Genomic DNA, 20,962 nt, shown 5'->3' with positions numbered 1-20,962 from the left:
AAACTTTATTTCAAACAACTTAATCGATTATGATCGGGTATAATTGTTCCTGTTGTGTTCTGAACATATTGCTTCAACCCCGTCCCAGCTAAGTAAAGGTGATTCCTGAGTACACACCGTGTCCACTGTGTGGTATGGAATAGAGAGATGGACAAGGGATGAATCATACACTTCCGAAGACTTTCACAAAGTATATATTGGCCTTCTTCATTCCAGATAAACTAATATAAGTATTCCTACCTGCCATATTATAATATCTGTCATGGTTCTGTGCTTATATGATCTTGCTTAGCCAGTATATTTGATTGAGTGGAAAGTGAGCGTAGGGAGTGATGACAGAGTCATAACTTAATGGTCTAGTTCTTCTTCAGGAGGGAGATATTTATATATACTCTTTGAGACAGCTGGAGATGATATACTGCACCCTCAAGCCCTCAACATTTCAGCCAAGTTTTCATCTCTCAAGGAAGAATTCCAGGATAAGCATAACAGCCTGAATGGTCTCACAGCAGGTTGCTGGAGAAAGTGCTCATCACATAGGCTCTAATGATTTTCCTACAAAGTCTCCTCCCCTGCCTCACTGCCAGATGGAAAGTTTACTAGTGCCTCCTCTCCTCTCCTGAGCCAGGCCATGCTTCCTCTGAGAGCTGTATGGCTTAGGCTAGTTGGTTAAATAACAAGCGCTTAATCAACACCTACTGTGTGTGGAGCATTCTGTGTGAGGCTGTTGTTCTCTTACCTGCAAAATCTACTCCCACATCAAAGCCTAGCTTCCATCTCTGCTTCTCTACAGATTCTAATCCATCTTGATATTCTCTATGGAAGTGGTCATCTGAACCATTTTAGTATTTTATTATATGCTTCTTTACTGATATCTAAGTGTAATCCTTAACTTCCCAGTGCAACTATAAGCATAAAAGCTTTATTTTTCTATGGTTATTTATTATAGTTGAAGATTACTTGGTGATTAATTTATTGTTGCTGGAGATACTATTGCTCAAAATGTGTTCCAGAGAATGCTAATCTTTTTTTTTTTTTTTACCAATTGAGTGTATATATATATATATATAAAGTTTTTATTTAAATTCTTATTTTTTTTACCAATTGAGTGTGTGTGTGTATATATATATGTATATATATATAAAGTTTTTATTTAAATTCTAGCTAGTTAACATGCAGTGTAATAGTTTGAGATGTATAATTTAGTGATTCAACACTTATATAACAATCCCCAGTGCTCATCACAACAAGTGTGCTCCTTAATCCTTGTCACCTATTTAACCCATCCCCCCACCCACTTCCCCTTTGGTAACCATCAGTTTGTGTATAGTTAAGAGCCTGTTTCTTGGTTTGCCTCTCTTTTTTTTTCCCCTCTGATCATTTGTTTTGTTTCATAAATTCCACATGTGAGTGAAATAATATGGTACTGGTCTTTCTCTGACTTATTTCACTTAGCATAATACTCTCTGGTTCCATCCACATCATTGCAAACAGCAAGATTGCATTCTTTTTTATGGCCGAGTAATAGTTATTGTGTGTGTGTGTGTGTGTGTGTGTGTGTGTGCTACATTTTCATTATTCATTCATCAGTCAATAGACATTTGGGCTCTTTCCATAATCTTAAGAGATTCTGGGGGAAAAAGGCAGGTGAAGGTGGTTGATACAATAGAATACATTTGGGAGATGCTGCCCACTCTTTCCTTCCTCTTGAAAATACATAATGCAATTTGAAGACGATTAAGACTTTGATAAATCATGTGTTAAAGATAAAATTTTACCTTGGTATTTCCTAAACTTAATTGATTCCTTGTTTAATGCAATGAGATATAATCTTCGAGAATTATATCTAAATTTAGGTATCTGAACTAAGAACTCGGTATTAGAGTTAACAATTTAAATTTGGTTTGGCTTTGCTTTTACAATGGCTGTCAAATACCTGGATATTTTAATTTTTATCTGAGTGTATTTCTAAATGAGAGCTCTCCTCTTCTCACTTTATTGAAAGCTAGTTAACATCCCTTAAAAGCAGTATTCTATGGAATAATTTTGGGGAAGTACATTTCTGTGTTATAGCCAGTGGTTTTACCAATGGTATAATGAAGGTAGATACTACATCTGGGACACAGTGTCTGTTTGGTTCATGGCTTTGGTGATAGGAACTTCCTGGAAGATGTGCAGCAAATCTGTGTAGGTAGGAGGTTAAGTATTCTCACTTAGCCTTAAAGCTATGATGTGAGTGCTCTAAGAAACACAGGTGCAACATCTATCACCTTGATTGGCAGGGTCCCTTCAGTTGATCAGATAATCTCTGTCATAGTCTTTTTCCTCAAAAGAAAGAGACTATCATTTGGTCAAAACTCTCTAATAATAGCTCCTTTACCAGAATCTTTCAATAAATGCAGGTATTAAACCAGTTTCCTTGTCATCAGACTGAAACTCTAAGCAAGTCCACAACATTATTTGGTGACACTGGATACATTCTGTGGAATAATGTACCTGGAAAGTCAGGAGGGAGAAAATCACTCCATTGGTGTTTCTGTGTTAAAGTTTTCAGGTAAATGGCTATAGAGTTCAGGAAGACATTCTGTTAATTGATGCTCTGTCTTACTCCTGATGAGATTAATTATTGATTTTTGCCAGGCTTTTCCATTGTAAAATTTCTACTTTTCCTTTTGAAATTAATAAATATTTTGTGGGGACATACTTTGAGACTATGCAGATATTTTGTTTGTCATCATACTTTTTACCTGCTAATTTTAGCATTCATTAATGACTTCTATCTGAAATGCTTACTACGAAAATATTTACCCAATGGCAAATTTCTGTCATTCCTCCTATATTTATCAATTGGAATTCTGTAAGGAAGAGATGTCCCTCTTACCCCATTTATTTGTTAATGCATTCCAGTTACTATATCAATGTAGACTCATGGATATGTATTTGATGGGCTGATATCCATTGCTTATCATTGCTTAGTGTATTCCTCAAATGTTCTGAGCTTTGGCTGTTGGGAACTTTTTCAGATTGGCTTTTCTGATCCCCATCCACTCTGTTTTCACACTTCCTTACTTTCCAGCACTCAGAAATGTTCCAAACCCATCTTGTACTTCCTCAATAATTTCCTGGCCCTAGAATCAGCCACTTTTTCAAGTGTTTTTTGTTCTTTTGAGAATTATAGAAACCAAGATCTAGGCATATAGTGTTCTCACTACTACTGGGATGTCATTGCTGTTATGCTTTCTGAGTGATTACAGGTAGAAATCATTTGTATGAATAGTAACCCATGTATCTACACGTTGACATCTACTTCTTATCTATTCACATTATTTATAACAAAATCCATGAGTTCCAACTGATATTTCCAATTACAGTCCAATAGCATGAGTTCATTCTAGCTTTCCCTTTTCTTAATTTGTAACTCCTTTCTTTGATTGCAAGAAACCCGAGTCTCATTACCCACAATCTATATCTATAAGATACGTTTACATAAAATAGCTTCAGAATTCCTAATCCATACCCAGTGAAAATCAAATTTACTAACTGGAGCATAATATTTGTGTACAGTTCTTTTTTTTCTTTAGCCTCACAGTATCTTTCAAAATATGTATTTATTTAAGATTTTATTTATTTGAGAGAGAGAGAAAGTGTGAGCAGGGGGAGGGGCAGAGTGAAAGGGACAGTGAGAAACTCAAGCAGACTCAGTGCTCAGTGCAGAGCTTAATGTGGGGCTTGATCTCAAGACCCTGAGATCATGACCTGAGCCTAATCAAGAGTTGGATGTTTAACTGACTGAGCTGCCCAGGCGCCACACCTCAAAATATTTTTTAATGAAGTTACTTAGTCTATTTTTTATTGACCCCTTCAGCGAGGCTATGTTATTCACTTATAATAGGCTTAGGTTCATTTCTTTTTATATTCCATTTTCAGTCCTTCTCCCATATCCAGTTTGAGTTTAATTATTTATTGGTACTTTTTATGAAATACTGCCATGAGTCGGAGATACAGAACCATACATAAAGGTATATTCAGAGAAATTTCTCTGAACTTCATTTCCCTTAGAATTTCACCATTCTTGCCACTTTGTTTGTACCACCCCTGTAGGTAACCCATTTTATTTCATTCTGAATTTTATTATAAATTATATTTTGCACAAATGAGCATATATATTGATATTTTCTTATTTGCTTTTCTTTCTTTAATGAAAAGCTGCATACCTTATTCTTTTGCACATAAAAAATAAATCTTGATAATTACTCCATATCAGTTCGTAGAGATCTTCTTCATTCACTCTTGCAGATGTATTTGGACTATCCAACATTCTTAAGAGTCTGTACATACAAACTGGTGAAATGGCTGATTTTATTCATTGACTGTGATGTCTACCTACATTTGAATCAAAATAAAATGCTGCATGCCTTGCTGCCTGAAATTTTATCTCTTCCTTGGCTTCATGATCAGGAAAACATACCTGTCTCTACACACATGCTCTGGCTAGGGCTTATCACTGCCCTTCTTTCTGTTACTTCTTGCTTGAGTTGGCTTTTGCTTCATCTTGTGATCTCATATTTGAATCTGAGTCATTAGTTTCTGGTTCTCCCATTCGTTGTCTTGCCCCAGGCACCTTTCATCAATATTGCTTTGACCTTGGCAGCACCATGACTCTTCGCTTGTGTCAAGTTCACTATAAACTCCCATGCCATCATGGTTTTGCTTTTACAACTAGACCAACTGACTCTACTCCAGATTCAACTTGTCTGTCTCTGACTTCTCTCGCTCTTAACAAAATACCTGGGATATTTGCAGAATAAGGCTTGGCTGTAAATTTTAGCACATTTTTTTTTCTTAAAAGAGGGTTACTTCTTGTGATTGTATCTTTGCAATGATTTTACTCTATTCATTTAGAACACTGTGAAAGCAGCTCCCTGATGAAATTCATCCATTATGGCAAATGTTTTCACTTCATGGAAAACTACTGAAATGGAAAGTATTTTGAAAATAAATGAAACATAGACTATTTTTGAAAACTGTTCATGGCCAGATTCAGCAAATGTTGATAGCTTGGAAATTCCTGATACTTTAAAGTGGAAAGGGAAAAAAATTACAGTTTTGTGCTAGAAAGTTCTTAGCCTCCTACATCTTACCTCATTTTTACAGATGCAGCAATTAAGACCCTGATTAATTGTTCCAGGAAGTCTAACTCATCTGAAAAAGCATATTTTCCAATTATCCAAATAACCCTGAACACACAAATCAAATGACAGCTCTATGTTTAACTCTCTTGTCACTAAAATGTCATGAGATCCTCTTCATTTCCTCTTTCTGTTGATACACATAACAGTTTAGACATCAGAATTTGAGCTATATGAAAAGCAGGGGAAAGCCATTAGAAGAAATAAGGAGAAGACACGTGCAGTGAATATTTGTGATAAAACAAGTCATTTCATTATCCACATGCAGTTTGAGCCTTTTACTACTTTCTCATCTTCAGCAGAAATCAATTTGACTCTCTTTCACATCAATAGAATATCTTCTAGATGAACCCCTGAGGTGGGTACATAAAGGGTATCTGATTTTTTCATTAATGCAGAGCTATTAAAGCCATAAATAGGGCTTAACAGCGTTCAACATTCATTGCAGAAGGGCTTCTCTAGCAAAGTAGTACACAGAAAAAGGGACAATTTTCCATTAATTCTGGCATTTAAAGGTGAGAGGTGATCTGAAAATTGTACCATGTAAATGTAGGTTCTAAAGATGAAAATGGCACAGTGGTGGTCCTTTTTTTCAGATCAGGTTTAATTTTGGTTGTACTATAAATGCATACACCCATATTTGCTGCTCCAAAAATATACTGTGTATGTTTACTTGTCACAGATGTCTGATGAGTCACTGCACAATATGTTTGAGATAGGTGAAAATGATTTGAACATCTAATGGAATAGCAACTAAAATAAATACAGTATTTTAAAATAAATTGCAGGGGTTAAACATCCTGAAACATTTTAACATTAGCTTTGCCTAGTTGATGAACAAGGTGTTCGCGGTCATCTTTTTTCTCTGTGCTTCTTGTTTGAAATCCTCATCCGAAACAGATTAGATGTTGACTTCTTCTACCAAGTAGTTCCTGAGATACCCTATCTTCTTTCTAAATGCTCCTTTTGTTAAGACAGAGAGTATAGGAGAAGCAATTTTAGTGTGAAAAAATATATGTCCAGGTGAACATACTGACCGCTAAAACCTAGACATTATGTTGGAAGCTGGAAATATAATAGTAAAAAATCATGGTCCTTGCCCTCATAGAACTTACAGCCTGTTATTATAGCCCAAGTAAATAAATATGTATATAATTAACTTTAACATGTTGTTAAAAGAGCTATGAGGGGTAGCAGTAGGATGCTAAGAAGACAATTAGTAGGGGAAGTGGTCAATTTCTGCACATAGATAGTCACGAAAAATGCCTTAAGTGTGAACATATCGCTAGGACTTGAAGTTTGAAGAGGTAACCACATGAAAGGTAGCAAAAGAACATTCCACATAAAGAAAAGAGCTTATCGTGTTAAAAACTCTGAAAGGAGACCCGTGTAGCTCAAGAACAGTAGAGGGAAGGACAAGCAAAAAAAAAAAAAAAAATGGGAGTTGGAAATTGGAGTTCTTAGTGAATAAAATGTATGACAAAAGTAGATGGCATCTAGAAGGATGGGGATTTGTAGTCAGAGATTGGAAGAATAGAGTTTAAGTTTTCAGACATATTGCAGCTCTAGATGACTGCAAAGTATGAGGTGTGACCTAGGGGACACACAGCTGAAGTGGTGATGGTGTGGAAGTTATCAAAAGAGAAGAGATCAAGGGATGTTAAGGGAAGGCTGTTAAAGGGACTGTCCTCAGGGTCTTTGAGACAGGATTAGATATATTATAGAAAGCAAGACTGTGAGGCAGGGGCTCCTTAGGACATTTTTTTAAAAACATATGGGAAGTATACATTTTGTTGTTATACTATATTCAAATCGCTATGCTTAGTACATCTTTACTAATTTCTAAATGGCCAAAACAAACAGCTTATTCAAAACATTGCAGGTTTTTTAGTTTTCTTCACATACATATGGGATAGTGGGCACTTTGTTGCACTTTTAACTGAAACTGTCATTTTTACCTTTAGCAACGACTGGTCTGCCTTGTAGCAAGAACAAATAATTCAGTCTTTAAAATAATCAGAGGTGATGATTCTCAAACTTGCCCCAGTGTAAGAATCACCTAGGATGCTTATTAAAATGCAAACTCCTGGATCTCATTCCAGATTTACTGACTCACAATTTTCTGGAACAGTGTTTGGAAATTTTCGTTTTTAGTAAGTGCCCTAAGTAATTTTTAAGATCAGGCAGGAATGGGAATTGCTGTCATTAGTGGAAACCTGACAGGCTATGAATAAGGAAATATGAAATACAGGCCCATCTCTCTGCTAACCAGCTTTTGATCCAATTACTAAATCTTCTTTGGGTTTCCGTTTCCTCTTCTAAAAAATGATTATTTTGAGATCCTTCCATATAAAATTTCCCTACCATTAACATTTCTATGTTACGTATGGTCTGTGTAAGATTTTTCCTATATACACTGAATTAATAATTAAAATCCTATAAAACCCTTCAGGCAACATTGAAACAAAAACACTCAGCAGATTGCACAAATTACAAATCATTTGCCAAAGAGTCCTTGAAATTGATGAGATATCATTTTTCTCATATTTCTACTTTCTTTAAGTGCTGGCCACTTTACCATACCTTTCTGGAAATAATACTAGAGATTTTCAAACTCTTCTTTTGAATCTCCTTAAAAGTTTCCATTGAAATACTAATCTAAAGAAAAAAACAATTCAGTTGAAATTAACATTCTTACACTCAAAATGTATTTTTTAAAATAGCAATTGCTATGTCAAAGGAAACAACAGGCAGCAAAAAATTAAAAATATAATTTTTAATAACATTTTCTATTAAAACATGTTTTATGTTTTAGATTTCAAAGCCATTTTTGTCATTAGTAGTATAATATAGTACAATTCCTTAGCTATCTGTTAGTGTTTTTAAAGCTGTAAATTGTAACATATTAGTGGATTATAACAGAAAATGTTTCTTCTGAACACAAACACACACATACATGAAAATATCAAGACATCATATAGAGTAGGTTAGATGTTACTTTGTGAAACTTTTATTTCAGTTATATACTTCTATCTGTATACATATTTTTGTATATATTCTGAGATTTTATATAAAATGAATTTCTCATGGTGATCATACTGTATAATGTGTGTTAGTTACTACTATATTTAAATAACATTAATCAGTTTGGGGGTATTAAATAAGACCTGTGAATATTGTGCATGAAAACAGAAGAAAAAGAATATAGCTCAGTCTCCAATGAAATATGAACATGAACTCAGTAAACTCTGTACAGTTTCTTTTATATGTACATTCCACCCACAGGTATTAGTTTCTGCCTTCGGATAACCTTGTAGGAAGACTAGTTAATACTGATGACTGGAACCAAAATCTGATGAAATACACACAACAGTGTTTTAAGAGAAAGTTGGCCTGTTCAGAATCCTATTCAGCCCTATGTTTACTAACTACATTATAGGTAGATTTGAAATGTCAGTGTCCACTATTTGCTGTAAACATCCTGAGGTTAAAGACTGAGTTCTGTTTAAGACAAAATCAGTTTATTTTAGGGGCACCTGGGTGGCGCAGACGTTAAGCGTCTGCCTTTGGCTCAGGGCATGATCCCGGCGTTCTGGGATGGAGCCCCGCATCAGGCTCCTCCACTGGGAGCCTGCTTCTTCCTCTCCCACTTCCCCTGCTTGTGTTCCCCCTCTCTCTGGCTGTCTCTCTCTCAGTCAGATGAATAAAGTCTTTAAAAAAAATCAGTTTATTTTAGTTGGTATAGGAAAAAAAATAAAACCTTGGATTTCAACTGGATTTACTAATTTTCTTTCAATAAGCAGTAATTTTTTTTTAAAGGATTAACTAGAGGACTATATTTAGATGAAAAAAAGACTTGGCTTCTTTGCCATATCTTTTCCTTGAACCTGACACATACAACCATATGACAGATCCAGAACACAGGACAAAAAAGCAAGTTGATGGGCCTTCAGTGACAACATGGAATTTGAAGTTCTAAGAACTAGATGTTCATTGAAAAATTGAACTGCAACTTCCAAGGTCAGAGAGTGACATTTTCATAAATTAATGCTATCAGAAGCTGCTGGAATTTTCACAATTGTCATATTCGAAACCAGCAGAAGTTCCAGTAGAGGTCATATTGATTATGCTGGGAGCAAATCAAAAGACTTCCAATGCATGTAAGGATTTTCTTTGAATGTAGAATAATAAAGCTCAGATAGATTTTTTTTTGGTATAGAGATCAGGTCTTTTTTTTTTTTTCCTAGAAAGAAACATACCTATGTTTATATGTTTAATGCCTCTTTAGTTGCTCTAAAATGTATTTCCCTTTTTGTGTATGTAAGCTTACATTTTTTTGGTAGTTTTCACTTAAACTAGAACATTCAGTTTGATAGGGATAGATTTGAATTAGAACTGTGCAATGGAATAAGAAGTGGTAAAACAGAGGCTGAAGGAAAGAGAGAATTTTCCATTTATTCTGAATATGTATGAACTTCTGAAAAGTTCATACACAGGTGAGCCCTGAACATAGGAATTGATTGGAAATTATTAAATATTTACTTGGCTTTTATCATTTGCCATTAGGCCATACATAAAGAGTATTCTGAAACCATAATAAGGATTAATATTCTAAATATTCTATTAAACATTTCATTATGTGGGAAAAAAAAGATGGGAAAATGAGGACAACTCCTATGAGACATGAGCGAGACACATTTGTGGAAAATGAGGATAGGGAATTTTAATTTGGCTGTAATTTCTCTACTCATGTCTTTATCTACCAGAACTCACATCATCTCACTTAACTCACTTCCCTCCCCTTAAGCCTCTGCAAGATGGATTTTAAAGGAAAAAGTCAATCCCAATTCATCACCACTGATTGGAGCTAAAGGTTCTCTGGCAAGAACGGTCTGAGTCAGAAGTCTCCATCCTTTTTAGAAGCATAACTACTGTCCATTTCTGTAAAATATAAAGCAGTATCTGGAACAAGAAGTTAGAGTTCTGTGTATTGAATGTAAGATTCCACGTGAGCGGGGACCAGTGCTTTCTGACCTGGCCAAGCAAACTCTGCTTGTGGGTAGCTCCCAGCCCTGCCCCAGCCCTGGCCAGGGGGCCTCAGAGTGGTTGCCACAGGGCCTTCAGGCCTGCTAGAGGCCATGGACATGCCTTGTACCTTCTTGGGCAATAGCACTCCACGTACATTGAAATAGAAAAACGGGCGCCTGAATGACGCCGTCGTTAAGCGTCTGCCTTCGGCTCAGGGCGTAATCCTGGCGTTTTGGGATCGAGCCCCGCATCAGGCTCCTCTGCTGGGAGCCTGCTTCTTCCTCTCCCACTCCCCCTGCTTCTGTTCCCTCTCTCGCTGGCTGTTTCTCTCTCTCTGTCAAATAAATAAATAAAATCTTTAAATAAATAAATAAATATATAAAATAAAATAAAATAGAAAAACAAAACAAAAAAACAGACTGAAATGGTAACTACTGAGCTACCATGTAATAAATTAAATTTAAAAATAAGCGCACAAAAAAATCGAACAGTACACTTGTTAGGAATGGAATGTGAAGCGCATCTGCCCTTGCAGGTACTCCCCATGGAGCCCGCTTCTCCCTGTTAGCGTATATAATGTCTGCCCTGATCTTCATTCTGTGGACTTCAATTACTTTATTTTTCTGAATATGAATAGTCTTTTCCCTTAAGTCATATTCCGATGGATAGCTCTGTTCTGACACCCCTTTGTCTGATCCCTAGACAGATGCCTCTTGCTTGTGAGGTGGCTGAGAAAAAAAATTTTTTCAACTCAGAGCTGTTAAAGCAGACAGTGTTCCTTCTCTTGGACTCTCCCCTGAAACCTCTAAATCTCTAAGCAACAATAGGCTCAGCTGACAGTCCTGATCTGAGACATTTAAGAGGATTTTAGAAAAGATTTGGCTTTTGTTTGTTGTTTGTTGATATCTGGAATAAGGGGAGAGTATTATCTCTAGCCTTTCAAACAAAAGGTTTCAGAGCTTGCTTTGAGAGTAGGACTGGCGATTGGGATGCTCCTATCTCATCCCGCTCATTGGCTCATCACTAATGTTACCCTGCAGAGCTTGCCAAATTGTGGTATGTCTCTCAGTAGCAAGTAAATAAAGGGAAGCAAATGACCGATAATTTATCCTGTACTTGTTATAAGTAACTCAAATTGCCTTGAACAAATAAATGTGTTTCTATTATTACCACATGCCATGAAAAGATAAAGGTATATGGAAATAATTATTTTCATTTGCACAGGGAAAATGCATACATCAATGCCTTTGCATTTCATACACACCCACACACGCGTGCACACATGCACACGCACACATACGTATATATATATTTCACTCATTGAAAAACAGTAGGAGATCTAAAACTTAATCGAATGTTTTATGTGAGTCTTCAGGTAGTTCATGAGGTTATGGATCTGGGGAATATATTCAATGATTTATCCCAAGTTAGTTGGAATTCCCAGCACAAAGAGGTATTATTACCCCTTTCACCTAGCTACAGCTAAAGATACCTAGCAACAACCCTCAAACACATCATTTAGGAGTATGCAAACAGTGCTGCCCTTGAAAGGTGAGGACTAGTCACTACTCTTTGCTTCCTCAATTGCTTGTGGAAGAAATTGAAATTAGATCTCCCACATATTAGTAGGGGGAGCTTAGAGCATTGTTTTGAGAAAGTTTTAAAGACTTAGTGCAAATCCAATCTTAGCAGGAAAGAATAGGGTAAATGGTGATATTTGCACAGGTATCAGAGAGGGAGGGAGTGGCCGTCCTTGTGCCACATATTTGTCAACTCACTGCTTATCCATTTTAATCATTCAGCCATCTATCCATCTCTTAAAATAGCCTATTGAACTTCACCCATATGAACTTCTGGGCTATATCCTAGGAAATCAGAATCTATGCGCTAGAGCCAAAATGTCCTCAAGAAAAATTACAACCTAATATTTTATAGTACCAGCCTCTAAATTTCTTCCTCCCCTATGTGGCCCTCAGTTCAGATGCACACATTTTAGATAATCTCTTTCCATTCTATTATTCTCTTTTGAGGAACACACTTTTCTACCACTTCTTATTCTTTGCTTCTACACAATCTCATGCAAATATTTTTCTCTTGGTGTAAATAATTACTGGTGAACTTGATATAGTTTCCATGTAACTATAAGTGGTGACTGACTAAGCTAACTAAAGGCATTGAGTATAGGTGCTTCTTTGTCTAAAATGGGCTAAACCATATCCAGAACATTCATCAAGGGATTGAGGCTGGGAGACTGGTTCCTTGTCCAGTATATAAGAGGACAGCAACATCAGAGAGGAGATTGAGGAGTATGAATTTCTTTGAAGAGTCTACCAGACAGTGTTTTCCCATGTTCCTCGCTCCCCACATATTCCAAGTATAAGTACCTCAAAAGAACTACAGATAAATAGTGTGAGTAGCCCACAGAATGGAGACTGACATTCGGCCTGAAGCAGAATGCCCTCTGAACTGCAGAAACTCATATCCTTATGCTTCCACAAGATGGAGTGTGATGAAAGCAGCCTTGAGACTTGGTGTTGGTGGGACACTGTTGCTTGGAAATATCTGAAGGTTAGAGGTTAGCTGAGGAAGACTTTCATGATAGAGAAGAATGACAAGTGGGAGTGACTGACACTTCCTGAATTTGGATTAATGGGAAGCAAGGAATATAACTGGCTTTAGCCTTCTCCAAAGGACTTCTCCAAAAGGAGTACCTGTAGGATACCACCAGAGCAAGGAGTAGGGAGTCCCTAGAGGTGAAGTGAAGAAAAGGGAATGATTTGTGCCAGAGGATCAATGCGGGATGTTCAAAAACCTGTAACGGTGCTCTGTGGGAGCAAAGGCCTGCATGCAGGCATCCGCCGTCAGAGTACCCTGTGCCAGAAAATGGCAGCACCAGCTACCTATGACTTTTCTTCCCTTTCCTCCAACCCCGCTTTAACCTTGTCTCCGTTCTTGTCCCAAAGGAGCTAGAAATAGCAGCTAGAGAAGGGAGAGCAGGTGAAGCATGGAAGAAACTAAACATGGTTTTCACCTTCCTTTCCCATTGCAGACTGGTTAACCCAGATCTGGGGCATCGGCAGTGATGCTGCTGTGAGGAGATGAGAAGCTATGAGCTGGGTGAGCATTGGAAGTTTTAAGTTATATTGCAATGGACTTTTTAATATCTGAAAATGAGGACTGTTCATGAACGCTTGGAAGTCATTGCAAATTAATGGTTCTCCTTGAGATATTTTCCAAGGGAATGGAAGGAATAGCTGACAGAATGGGTTTGAGGGGCAGTGGTAGGAGAAAATTAAATTGCTTGTCTTTTGCACCCTTCTGAAAATAGCTTGTGAATAACTTGGTTCTAATTAGAAATTATTCCCAAACTCCTATTACTACCTTCAATGATGTGTACATAACTGGAGAACTTAGATTGAGACAGAATCAGTATCTTAGGCTACATATACTCAACAATAAAATGGCCCTGTGTGTACAAGATTGATGAGAAAACTCTTTTCATTGGCATGAAATCAAACATATAGAAAATGCTGGAAATACTTGAAGAGGTCTCTTGGTTATCTTTTCTATTATCAATTTCTACATCGCTTTCCGAAGGTTGAGACCAGTAGTCAGAGTAAGAAGTGGGATATACTAATTGCTCCAACAGACCTTTCTATGTTCTATATCTGCTCCATCAGTCATGCTAGCTACTAAGGTACATGTGACCACTGAGAACTTGAAATATTACTAGTATAACTGAGGAATGGTTTTTAATTTTATTTAATTTTAATTCATTTAAACTTGAATAGCTACCCATGGCTAGTGACAGCATGGGTCCAGACTCTTTAAGGGCTTGTACTAAGCTACACACAGCATGAAATGTCACTATTTTAGAAGTGACAAAGACAGTTCCCAGCCATTTCCCACCTTAAAAAATTTATGTTGGGGGCGCCTGGGTTGCTCAGTTGGTTAAGGGTATGACTCTTGATCTCAGCTCGGGTCTTGATCTCAGGGTTGTGAGTTTGAGCCCCATGTTGGGCTCCACACTGGGCATGGAGCCTATTTAAAAAAAAAAAAAAAGTCTATTTTGGACTCTTATTTTGGTCAAATATCCTGTGCAGGTATCTTTTGCTCTTATCTACATACTTTCTGTTAATCTAAAATGTTTTTGCCTTCTTTTATTAATCCGGCTAGTGCTTTTATAATATTTGAAGAAAGGAGGGTATTTCCCCACTGTAGAAAGCATCCTAATTAAGACAGATAAGTCATGGAGCTTTTGTTTATGTCACAATTTTCCCTGTAGCTAGAATTAAATGATGCTGTCAAAGGGCAATGCTAGTGTTTGATGGCTTTTAATATTTTTGTCCATATCAAAAGGCTGAATAAATGCAATCGATATCCCCAATTTCTAACTCTGTAGTAATTATTCCAATAAAGAGATATTCATGCTACCAAGCATCAATACATGTTCTTCATTGCCCTAATAAATCTGCTCCTAGAAAATAAACCATGTTGCACTTTAGAGAGAATATTAGCAAACACCAAGCTCAGAATGTTATTAACCAAAGTCTTCAGCACATGGGGCTTACAAAATATGGATTTTTAAAACCCAAACACTTAATGAGAACTATCAAGAAAGAAGAATCATATCTGCAAAGGGGCAGCATTTTATATTTAGGGTGGCTCCTTTGGCAAATAACCCAAATGAGGATTTTTAAATAGCACTGGCTATTCAGAACTCATTCTATAAATGGCTATCTCAAAAAATAAAACAACTACAAAATAATAATATCAACTGTTATGAGAACTCCTTGCTGGCCGACTCTATTTTAAGATATTCACAGATCTTCACAGGAATCCCATGAGTTAGATACTGTCTTATTCCTCATTGTATGAGGAAGCTGTGGCTTTGAGGAAACTGTGCTGTTAGGAGGCTGTCCAAGGCCAATAATCTGGGGTGGGAGAGTTGTAATATTTATCAAATCCAGGTATGTCTTACTCCAAAACCCATACCTCTTATTTATTACATATTTAAAAATCTACGTATAAAGACCCACTATATATTTTTTAAAATATTTATTTGAGAGAGATAGAGCACAGGGAAGGGGCAGAGAATCTTAAGCAAACTCCCCGCTGAACACGGATCTGAGCTGAAAAAGGGTCGGGTGCTCCATCAGCTGAGCCACCCAAGCACCCCAAGACCCACAATATATTAAGACAAGTCATTAACAAGGCAGTGACAACCTTCTTCTTGTTCCAGTCTGAATAATTCCACCATGCTACAAACTTTTCTTTGTGAGTTTCTATTAGCTCAGTCTGCTAGACATATAGGTTAACTTTATTAATTATTAAATGGTTAGCAGTTTTACTTGGTAAAATCTTCAAAATTACATAAGTAAGGCATAAATTCTTTCAACATCCTAGTCATTCAAGAAATATTTGTATCACTCACTCACTTACACTCTCCCTATCTCTCCCATTCTCCTTCCCTCTCTCTGTAATTATATATCAGTCTCTCTCTCTATATATAGATATATTTAGGAACTCAAATCCTGTTTGCAGATCCACTTGCACAAGAAATGCTAACACAGGGAAGGATCTCAGCATCAAATTAGTGGAACAGGGTTTACTTTATCAATGTTTAAAAGAGGGAAAAAATACTTTGAATTCAGGGGAACTAAGACAAATGATATGAATATAAACTCATGTATTAATAGTAGAGTATGAACTATGTCTTGGTGTATTCTTTATAATTCAGATATGTGAGGAGAGAAAAAAAAAAGGGTACTGTATAAACAACAGGAAATTATTTTCCATAGTTCTGGAAGCTGGGAAATCCAAGATCAAAGTGCTGGTTCATCCAGTTCCCTGATGAGGAATCTCTTCTTGGCTTGCAGATGACCACCTTCTGGCTGTATACTCATATGGCAAAGAGAGAGAGAGCGAGAGAGCGAGAGAGAGCGAGAGCGAGAGCGAGAGCGAGAGCGAGAGCGAGAGCGAGAGAGAGAGAGAGAGAGAGAGATAAGTTTTCTGATGGCTTTTCCTCTATGGGCACTTATCCCACCAGGAGAACCTCACCTTCATAACCTCCTCTAAACCTAATTACCTCCTAAAGGCTCATTCCAAAAACTGTCACATTACTAATTAGTGCTTCAACATAGGAATTTTGGGAGGACACAGTTCAGTCCACAGAAGGTACATTGTAACAAAACTCCAGGGCAGAAGTGCTTAGCGACTCTTGGTAAGAGAGTGAATAGACCAGCAGGCTAAGAATGGAAGGTAGAGATACCAGATTGCTATAACTTCCAGACTACAGAGTTCAACATTGTTATATAATTGAACTTAATTAAGTTGTTAACCAAAACTCATTTCATGAGATATTATAGGATGTTTTAAGGAGAGAAAGAGCAGAAAGATTTTTGATATAGGATGACTTGTCCCAGTGTAAATGTGCCATAAATTACCTTACTGTATGACTCATTTTATAAGAAATGTGATTCAAAATGGAGAAATGAGAGTCAAATGAGTAGAGTATGACAATAAAAGATCTTAGAAATCAACTAGGGATAGAGGAAACAAACTGTATATATCATAGGTCCTTTTTCTCAAGCAAGCACTTAGAAATGTATAACAGCTACCATGTATGGAAAGAAAAAAAAATTTGGAGGATGGGAGAAAGGAGGCAATTAACTCAACAGCAGTCAGTCAGAGTTGGTTTTGAGAAATACTAAAATAGATGCATGACTTGTAAGGAAAAAGCAGTGCCACTCCAATTTGCTGACCCGGCTTTTCTCAACTACAGAATTTAAAAAATGTTGGTTTAAAGCATTGTATTCAGAAGGACAGCGATTATAACTTCATCTGTTTATCTTTTTTCTTACCTAAGACAGGAGGGAGAATACTTTTTTTAAAATTAATGTTGTTCAATAATTAGAGCGTAGGCATTGAAAGTATAGAGGAGGAAACAAAACAGCTAAATAAATGAAGTTCTCTTAATAAAAAAAGAAGTTAAAAAAAAGAAGTAGTAGTAGTTACAGGGAAATAGCAAAATCGAGTACTCTAAATGACTTGCTGCCTTTTTCTGCTCTTTTACTCTAAATTTCATAACCTTAGTGAAGTTTAGAGTTTCCTAAATACAATGTACAAATGGCCCTTTGGAGTTTATATTTTATCATTTTATTGTTTTATTTATTTATTTATTTTTTTTTTTTTTTAAAGATTTTATTTATTCGACAGAGATAGAGACAGCCAGCGAGAGAGGGAACACAAGCAGGGGGAGTGGGAGAGGAAGAAGCAGGCTCATAGCAGAGGAGCCTGATGTGGGGCTCGATCCCACAACGCCGGGATCACGCCCTGAGCCGAAGGCAGATGCCTAACCGCTGTGCCACCCAGGCGCCCCTATTGTTTTATTTTATTTTATTTTTTTCTTTAACGGAAAGCAGTCATTGATTTAATTCTAGTCAGGATCCACACTGGGGTCTCTGCCAGCCCCATCCATGGTGGGTGTATTTTATTTTTTTAATTTATGAAACTGTCAAATTTATTAAAGGAGAACTTTTACATCTTTCTCTTGAGTAAGAGTAGCTTAAAGGACAATGCACGTTAAGTCAGGAAAGAGCAATCTATGCCCTTTGAGACTTTTTCCTATTCAGCAAGCAAATAATTCTACTGTTTAGAGACTCCCATTCTTAAAAGCACAGGTGTATATTATATATTTTTTTCTAATTAAAAGCTTATCTAGTTTTCTGTATTCTCTTGAGGATTATTATAGCCCCATATTTCTTCTAAATTTTATCAGTTCCATAATTTTTTCTCTATCAAGGTTTTGTCCATTTTATTTTCATATACATCTTATTTTTGCAATATTTTCATATGGAGACTACTGACAAAAAATGGAAGCATTTTTACTAAGTTTGTGCTGCTATATTTAGAAATAATGTAATGTTCATCTTATGGCATATAATTCTTGACATATTATTTTAAGTATATTTAAATACATGCAAATACAAATCAATAATTTTGGCAATGATCAGTTTAGTAATTGTTATTTCAAATCCTCTTTCAACTTAGAAATTATATCCATTGTTTCTACATCCTATTGGAAAGATTGGTGGAATCTCCATTAACCATAAGGTGAATGTTCACTGCTATGCATAGATAACTTCCATGACCATTATTGATAGCTTTCCTTGGATCATCCCCCTATGTTTGTTTGTTTTTTTTTTTTCCCCTTTCCTGTCCTGTTCTGTTCTTTCCTCTCTTCCTTCTTTTCTGGGACCTTCTTAAAAATATTCTTTCCACCACCATTCTCCCCTATGAGATTCTGGCATCAGCATCTTTTCCTTAATTTGCTTTGCAATAATCCAGTTATTTTATAAGTTGAATCCCTTTAAAATAAGGAATGTGATTCATTCAATGAGTTATACCCACCTGTCACCAGAAATTTTGGAACTTACTTAGTATTCAAAGTTTTTTGAATACTGGAGCACATTTTGAGTTTCATAGGTTTGTGGACCCGCTTGAGCAAAACAACTAATTATAACCTAGTTTCTATAGAGTTACCAACAATTTGCAGAGTGGAGCACTGGTTATTCATAAATTGGGAATTGCCCATATGGTTTTAAGTGATGCCTGTTCCCACTTGAGGTCCTTATGACAGGTACTCAATTCTAATGCTTTATTGAGCTTAGAAGTGTTTAAACCGTATGGTTCTAAATGAAGTAGTTAAAGCTTTTTAACTTGCCCACATGTCTGTCTCAGAACTTACTATTTTATTACTATTATTTGCTTTGAGACTGTCATGTAAGGAGAAAGGTAACCACTGGTGGTTGCGCTGGATTGCAGGGCGAGGCCGGCTGGTTCCTGCAGTGCCCAGGCCTGCACGGAAGCGCCCGGCAGAACCCAGCTGAGGATACACGCTTTCCCCCTCTCTCTGCCAGAGGGCTGAGCAGCAAAGCGCTCCCCGGGGGCATTGTGTGTGAGCTGGCCACAGATCGCAGGCCCAGGGGGGCAGCTCCACCACAGGAGACAAGACACGCCTCAGACCGCGCAAATTCCCGGCCCTCTCTGGCCCCAAGCCAGCAGCCGCCGCCCGCCACCTCTTCTCCTCCTCCGCTGTGGCCCCGGCCGCCCCGCCGGGCCCCGAAGTCGCCCGCGCCTCGGCGCCGGCCCCTCGGCCCACGGCGCTGGCGGCGCGGTTGGGACAGGACCGATGTGGCGCATGCGTGGTGGCGCCACTAGGCGCGGGAGCTGCGGCGGTGGGGACGGCAGTGGGGGCAGCCGCGGGCAGGGCCGCCCTGGCTGGGCTCGTGGGGGTGGCGGCATCGGTGGCGGCGCGGGCTGGCGAGGCCGTGCGGGCGGCGCCCGACAGCAACTGGAGGAGCGGTTCGCCGACCTGGCTGCGAGCCACCTGGAGGCCATCCGCGCGCGGGACGAGCGGGACCGGCAGAACGCGCGGCTGCGCGAAGAGAACGCCCGGCTGCGGCTGGAAAACCGGCGGCTGAAGCGCGAGAACCGCAGTCTCTTCCGTCAGGCCTTACGGCTTCCCGGCGAGGGTGGCGACGGGGCGGTCGCAGAGGTGGCCAGAGCCACCCAGCGCCCCGAGGAGCCCAGCACGAACCGGAGGGCGAGAGGCGGTGGCCTCGAGGACGAGCCAGGCAGCCCCAGGGCCCTGAGGGCCCGGCTCGAGAAGCTGGAGGCCATGTACCGCCGGGCCCTGCTGCAGCTGCACCTAGAGCAGCGGGGGCCGCGCCCGCGTGGCGACAAAGATGAGTCGCCTTTGCGCGCACCCGAGTCGGGCCTGCGCGCCCCGGACCCAGGGCCCCCCAAGCCCTGGCTGTAGCCCGAGGCCGCGGCCGGGGAGAGGCGGGGCCTTGCGCGGCTCCTCCTTCTCCGCTTGCGGCTCCCCACCTAGCAACGCCCTGGGCCCTCCGCCGTGAGACTGGACCGCCGCGCCCTCCGCCTCCAGCCTGGCATTTCCCACGGGCGCTTGGCGTCGGTCGGCTGAGGTTGAGAGCTTGCCAGCCCTCTGGAGCCCCCATAGTGCAGAGCACCTCTCTTGCCCCTGCTGGTTTCCAAGGGTTGAGGCCTAGAAACTAAGGGGCGGGTTTTACAACAGCAAGAAATGGGTGTCTGTCAACATTTCCTAATGCCTGGACTTCTCAGGGTGTTCTGAGGACCTCTTCTATTTTTTTTTCCTGTTTTGGTTCTTCGAGGAATGAATAATGCATTTCGAGTTGGTTGAATTTGTTGTTCATACTTCAGTCCCCTAAAACCTCCAGTCATTATCTCCTATGTGGTCAACATTTGCTTTTATAAGTCGGTATTACTTGGATAGCCTATAAAGCACCACCTTTTTATTAAAAAGGTAATATTTATTACTTAGGAACTCTATGTCTGCCCCCTGCTCTAGTCCTTAAACATCTAATACATACTGATTTGTTTACCCCCAGGAAATTTTTAAAATATCTGCCTATAAGTGATCCTTTAAATTGGTAAATAAATCTGATGCATTAAAAATAACCTAGAAACATCCCACGACTGTTCTTTGAAGTGTTAATTTTTACACGTTTAAGAAATATATATGACATGTATAAGTTTGACATGTTTTAATATCTGACTTTATTCTTTGTAAACTACCATTATCGCTTAATGTAAGTGATCGTTTTGAATAATTAAAGATTAGATAGTCTAAATACCATTTCATTATTTTTATTACATTTTAGGCATTAGAGCATAGTCAGTGCACAGCTGCTTTGCCTTAT

General features: G+C 38.6%; 1 protein-coding gene across 1 annotated transcript in view; it reads left to right on the top strand.

Moving 5' to 3' along the window:
* TUSC1 (tumor suppressor candidate 1) overlaps positions 1-20,720 on the top strand; it is a 56,594-nt gene extending 35,874 nt beyond the window's left edge. Inside the window, exon 2 of the mRNA XM_034665554.1 lies at positions 19,151-20,720. Coding sequence (XP_034521445.1) covers positions 19,151-20,040 — 890 coding nt within the window. The 3' untranslated portion in view covers positions 20,041-20,720. The remainder of the gene's footprint in view (positions 1-19,150) is intronic.
* The last annotated feature ends 242 nt before the right edge of the window (positions 20,721-20,962 follow it).

Source organism: Ailuropoda melanoleuca, chromosome 7 (assembly GCF_002007445.2).
Source record: "Ailuropoda melanoleuca isolate Jingjing chromosome 7, ASM200744v2, whole genome shotgun sequence".
Taxonomy (NCBI): domain Eukaryota; kingdom Metazoa; phylum Chordata; class Mammalia; order Carnivora; family Ursidae; genus Ailuropoda; species Ailuropoda melanoleuca.
The sequence above is the reverse complement of the archived record's forward strand: the minus strand, read 5'-3'. Positions and strand labels throughout refer to the sequence as shown.